This window comes from Chiloscyllium plagiosum, unplaced genomic scaffold (assembly GCF_037043375.1).
Source record: "Chiloscyllium plagiosum isolate Xiang-an unplaced genomic scaffold, Cpla_swu_hap1 HiC_scaffold_5, whole genome shotgun sequence".
In the NCBI taxonomy this organism is placed as follows: Eukaryota; Metazoa; Chordata; class Chondrichthyes; order Orectolobiformes; family Hemiscylliidae; genus Chiloscyllium; species Chiloscyllium plagiosum.
The window spans coordinates 77,119,105-77,125,525 of NW_028270143.1; the positions used below are offsets into that span (position 1 = coordinate 77,119,105).

Below are 6,421 nucleotides of genomic sequence, written 5' to 3' on the forward strand. Positions count from 1 at the left end.
ACTCCAGAAAGCTAAAACTAAAAATCCTGGTTGTGTGGGAGCTTGACCCCACCCATTCAGGCTCCTTCTCTTGTTCCAACTTTAGTAAAAATCCCCAAAGCCTCACAAGCTGTTTACTTCATTGGTTTTGAGCATACTGTCTCCACTGCTGTCTCAACCTTTCTTCATAAAGTAAGGGACAAAATACACCTCTTAAAGCCGTAGCGTTGCCACAAATAATAGGTGCAACAGAAAGTACTGAATATTACATTAATTTTGAGCCAACAAAGAATGTCCATTTCAATTTATATGCTCTGAAGTCTTAATGCCCTTTATGTTGATTAAAAATAGTTAAACATAACAATATACAATCATTTCATTACTTACATAAAATGCCTAAAAGCTACTGATTATCCAATTAAGCAAGTTTTCAAAACAATGCGAGTGAAAAGTCCTTTGATCTAAATCTTGTTTCTTGCTCATTTTATTATCTAATTGACAAGTATTTACATTCTGAGAACTTCTTTCAGTATCGCTTTTTAATTGACATTCAACACATAGGAGTAGTTGTAGAGACATTCTTTTTTCACCCTTGAGTCCGAATGATAGCCATCAGATAATGTGCAGAATCCCCTGAAGTGAATGAAAATTAATGTACCCAATTTGCAGTCATTTTCACTTGAGAGTTAGTTAATCAATGGTGAGCTCCTAGACAGCAGCTTAATAATGCAGCATAAACTTATGATTGAAGGTGGGTTGTGAATAATAATCCCCACTGATGCAAGCAATTAGTTAAAGCAACATTGCTGTTCCAAGGTGAAGCTCAGTCTTTGGGGTAAATAGCGAATGATATTTTCAATGTGAAACTTCAGGGAATAAAAATTACTGTTTCAGTCTGTGAAAGCTACAAAAGACCTACCAGGATTTCTGTCGTAATGAAGTATTTTAAAGTTGCGATCATAAACCCAACAATACTCTTTCTATTGTCATCCAAACTAATATTCACAAACTACACCTTGTTGATGATAATGGACAAAGTATGATCTTAATGTATATTTAAGTAATAAACGTAAGGGCTATTTAGCAAAGATTTTTTTTCATAATTATTGACCAGTAGAATACTCAAAGATACTGAAATTGCAGGAAACTATCCAGGTAGTTATTCAAATAAAAGGATCAAATGATATCATGTTACAGTTTTCATTTTACTCTCATTCATTGTAATAAGGTCACTTATCTCGTCTGTTTGGTTTCATGCAGTGCTCCAGGAAGTGGCCCTATGTTCAAACCTGCAACAGTGGCCATTGACAATCACTCAAAAAGAGTTGCTGCTGGATCCAATGCCAAAGACAGAGAGACTGGACGAAAGAGCAATTCCAGGACTTCATTCAAAAAAGAAGCACTGAGAAAAAATTTGGAAAATAGCCTGCAATCTACAGCACAAGTACAAAGCCAGTTAGGCTTAAAGCCCTTCACAAATAAAAGCAACTCATGTATCCCCATTCACAAGGGTAGTGTCTCATTTTCTTTCTCCAAAAAAGCTCCAGTGAAGCTAGAGTCATCAGCTTCAGTTTTCAATGACACCACTGAAGAAAAGCAATGTGAAGATGAGCCCCAAAATTACAAAGTGAAAGCTGAACCAACAATGTTAGGGTTACCTGGAGGGCAAAATAGCATGGCATGCACCAAAAATAATGAGCAAATGAAACAGTCTCAGATGGACAGTGGCATCGGGAGCAATCCTTTTGCAAGAGTTAAAAAGCTGAAGGCGCTTATGTTGAAGGAAAATAAGGATGAAGAAGGAAAAGAATATTACTGTTATACTCCTACACTTTGCAACACCAAGACAAAATTTCCTTTCTTATTATTCATGAAATCATCTGAGACAACAGACGCAGACAAAGTGTCAGCCCACAATGAAAAAAACAAAGGGTTTCATGCTGATGGCAGTAGCTTTAAATGTTCTGTAATCTCTGAAATTGGGGATGGACAGCACGAGGTCAGAGATACAAAGAAAATGGCTGCACCTCAATTAAATTATCTTGCTTGTCAGCGGGCAACCAATCAAGAAGATGGAAAAACACTGGATCAGGATATTTGCAAGATGAAAAATGAGGCACTATCCATGTTTAATGAGAAACAGAGAGAACCCACACTGCTACCTAAAGAGAAGTTGAGCAGGCTGGAACCATCACATAGGCCGAAGCCAATAACTGGGCCCTTCCTTCCTGTGCTAAGTAGAGATGAATCAACGATACTCCAATGGCCATCAGAACTTTTATTGTTTACCCAGACTGAGCCATCTATCTCTTACAGCTGTAATCCATTATATTTTGATTTTAAACTTTCAAGAAACAAAAATCGAGAGAATGGGACTACAGAGTCAGGATCTAATATGCACGATCAGCGTAACGTGACTGTTGCTATTGAAGGAGACAATGGGACTGCCATAACAGAAGCACACAATATAAGTGTAGAGATTGAGGAAGATTTGAACCAGAGAAGACTAATAGGATCACACAAATCAAAGGAAAGGAAGCACCACCACAAAACTAGCAAGAGGTCAAAGCAGAAACCTGAGAATGGCTATGCAGAAAATGTGATCAAAAAAACAAAAGGGATGAAGTACAAACATAATCTGAAAGAAAAGGATAAATATGCTTTGGAAATAAAAGACCCAGAATCACAGAGTATTGAAGAAGATTTGAAAGAGGAAAAATACTCCAAACTAACCCCGAAACGATTTTTACAGGATGGACATTCCACCACTAATGAGGAACTGGAGCAAATTAGCAGCAGTGTTAATAAGAAACCATTAGTTTCTCCGCTTGATTTAAGCAACAAAAAACAGAAGGTGTCACCAGATAACTCTTTAAGTAGTTCCAGAGAAATGTGTGAAAATCAAAAGGTGCACAAAGCCAGACATGACAGCCTAAATTTGAACAGCAATGAGACCAATAGCATCAACGAACTCCCCAGAGAGAGCCGTAAATCATCTTCACATTGTAGCTATGAAGATGGCTCAGAACGTAATAGAAGTAATTGCCGAAAATCCAGAAGCTATTCATCTTCCCATGGTTCATCATTTAGGTCATCTTCTGATACCTCAAGTGACCGCAGTAGGACTAGTCATAGCAGTAGAAATTATTCCGATAGATCAAGTGATTACAGTCATAGAAGTCGGTCTCGGTATTGTTCAAAAAGGCATCAAAGGTCACATTGTAATCACAAGTGTCATTCTACACGTAAAAAGAACAGGCACAGCTATTCATCAATGTCATCATTATCCTCCGATAATGACTATCACCAGAGGAAAAGAAGTGGCAGCCGAAGCAGAAGCCGAGAAAACACCCACAGGACTCATTCATGCACAAAAGGCCGAATTCATGGCAGAATCAGAAATTCCAGCAATAGCCGACATCACAGCAGAAGTAGAAGCAGGTACAGGAGCAGGTCAAGGCATAACTGGAATAGACAAGCAAGTCCCATTAGAGATTACTCAAGCAGTGGACGTCCCAGTCTGAGGAGGTCATGCTCTAGAAATAAAGAACAGTGTCGGAAAGATATATCGAATGAGGCTGGACACAGAAGTTTCAGGTCTTTCACAAAAGACAGAGTGTATCATATAAAATCATCTCTATGCTATCGTGACTGTCATGAGGTACAAAGAGGAACAGAAAAAATCCGTGGAACAATAAAGACTGAAGATACAATGCAGAATCACAGCTCCACATCACCCAGCTTATTCCAACAGAATGACACCATTGGTTGCTCCATTCTAACTTTGAAGGAAATGATTACAGATGGAAAAAAATCCCTGATAACACAGGGACTGTTAGAAAAGCTGCAATGTAACAAAATTGAAGAGGGAAAAAATACAGCAAGAAACTTAACATCAGCATCAATTTCATTAGACCTAAAGCTGAATGATCCCACACAAGGTAATGACAGCCCCAGACCTCCTCCATCTGTGGATAATATGACATTGTTGTCTGTAATTGGAAAGTTAGCTACAACAGAAAAGGTAGTTGTAAAAAATGATGATACTTGCAAAGGAATTAGCATTGACAAAGCAAATGAGCCTGAAAACTCAAAATGGTCTGAAAATGAAACAGCATTGACTATAAACCAAGAACAGAGCATTCTTCAGAAAGAGGTACATGAAGATAAAACAGACATAGAAGAAGGATCAATGGACAGTATAATAAAAAATGCTGAAGAGGATAGGGTAGGCCCGACTGTATATGAAGTTCAGCCAGCTGAAGAAAATGTGACCCCAGTCCCTGAAAAAATGTCTAGTGTTGTTTCCTGTGATACTGATGGTTTTGACAATAGTTCAATGGTAGTCAAAGAAGAACATTCCCAAACAACTTTTTATGATTCTAGTTACATAAGTTCTGATCCAATGGGAGAGGTTACCTTTGATTATTACAACACTAACGTGGAGAGTGTTGACAAAATGGATCCTACATTTATGGAGACTGCTAAATCAGCCTCAACCTCCCTAGCAAGCCAGCCTATAATCTTCACATCCGAAGAAATGGAGAAATATAGCAAATTGCAATTACAAGCACAGCAACATATCCAACAACAGTTTTTCGCCAAACAGGTTAAGACATTCCCATCATCTGCGTCGCTTGCTTTCTCTCCAGTGCCAGCATTTCAACCTGTTTCCATTCAGCAACCATCCGCCGCTGCTGCTACGGTTACCACTGTTCACCACACTCTCCTCCAACATCATGCTGCAGCCACTCTTACAGCTGCGCTGCACCCTAATGCCCACCAGCAAGCAATGGCACAGCTTCACCATATCACCCAGCCACATATCACACCCTTTACCTTCTCTCCAATCGCTCATTCTATTTTTCCTGCTCACCCCACCACATTCCTAGCTGGCCACCCACTGCATTTCATCCCTGCAGCGGCAATCCACCCAGCTCAGCTAGCACTCCACCCACTGCCACACACCACCCTCTGTCCCACTCTACTTGCCCCTCACCCAGTTGCAGCAGCTGCTGCTGCTTCAGCTATTCATTTTCACCCTCTGCTTCACCCTCTGTTCCCAGGACATGATCTGCAACATCGCTCTGCTCCAAACACCTGAGTCAAACTTTTCGAAGGTTAATAAGTTGTTAACAGCAGTCTTAAATACATTGGTTTCTTCATGGTAGTGGCAAAAAGTAGCTAAAAGGATATACTGTAAATGACTTTGGTCTTCCTGAGCTGAGGTATTTCATGTGGGTTCTTGTCAGACTTTAGTCTTTCTTTTAATGAAATTCTTAGATGATGACACCTCAATGCCCTGTGCACTATACGTGCTTTTAATGTCCTAGATTCCATCTGCCTTAGTGTTAACAATAATTATGTGCAAGTATCATGGTATTTTTCAGATGGTCTTCTCAAATTTGCCCTTAGGATAGATCAGTCTTTTTTTAGAATACTGGGGTCATCAATCATCTTCACAATTTTAAATGCTTCAAATCCAATGTATGGATTCATATCACACTTTCCATCATACTATTTTCCAGATATGCTCTTTCTGAGTTAACTTGAATGTATTACATTTGTATTTTATGCTGTTAATAGCTCTTTAGACTTTTGGTTGACTTGAAAAATGTAATCTTTAAAGCATTTGTATTTTGTGTAAAAATAAAGCAGTGTAAGTGGATAGAATTGCACTGAATACTGTACTTGCAGTGCTGCGTTGTTAGGTTTTTTTCCATACAAAATGGGAGTATAGTTCTATATAATGCAATAATATTTTTCCATAATATATTTGGTTCTATCAACTAATGATATTGTACATAATGTAGTTGCTAATGTAAATAAAGTCAATGCAGCGAAGCATTACTTTAAAAGTGAAAATCTATATGATATCCTCCCAACCAGGAATATTATCTTTTTATTTCATGTATTGTATATTTGTCTTGAAATTTGTTAGGGTTTACAAAGTGTCTGTATGATACTCTGTGCTGAAGAATAATGATTGTTATATGGCAGGAATTGGAAATAAATTGTGGCAAAACTGACTGGAATTATGTTATGTTTTATGTAAATTGTATAGGTAAAACAACTTTGAGTTCTAATCTAAACATACCTACTTTATAGCATGCACTAAACTGTGAAGGTCTTACCTTCAACTAAAATACAGCTTCTGTGGTTTTAAAAGATTGCCTGTATTGTAAGGCATATTTCATAAAGCACAGTGTGGACACTACAGTAACTCCATTCATTTTATAGAGAGACTGTTGAGTAAATCATAGGTTGTCAGGACAGTGGCAGGTCTGATATTACAAGGAGGAATAAAGAGTATATTAGTACATGTTGTCAGCAGAATGGAGTATTTCAGCTGCAAATATAGGCATTCACTAATGTACTCTTACAAAAGATTTAATCATGTAGAACCCACAAATCCTGTTGAGGTTTGGCACCAATTATAGCC

At 38.2% G+C, this 6,421-nt stretch overlaps 1 protein-coding gene across 6 annotated transcripts in view; it reads left to right on the forward strand.

Annotated features, from left to right (window-relative positions):
- znf804b (zinc finger protein 804B) overlaps positions 1-6,008 on the forward strand; it is an 870,963-nt gene extending 864,955 nt beyond the window's left edge. For all 6 annotated transcript variants that reach the window (XM_043690314.2, XM_043690316.2, XM_043690313.2 and 3 more), the window contains one exon: positions 1,240-6,008. In XM_043690314.2, coding sequence (XP_043546249.1) covers positions 1,240-5,083 — 3,844 coding nt within the window. In that variant the 3' untranslated portion in view covers positions 5,084-6,008. The remainder of the gene's footprint in view (positions 1-1,239) is intronic.
- The last annotated feature ends 413 nt before the right edge of the window (positions 6,009-6,421 follow it).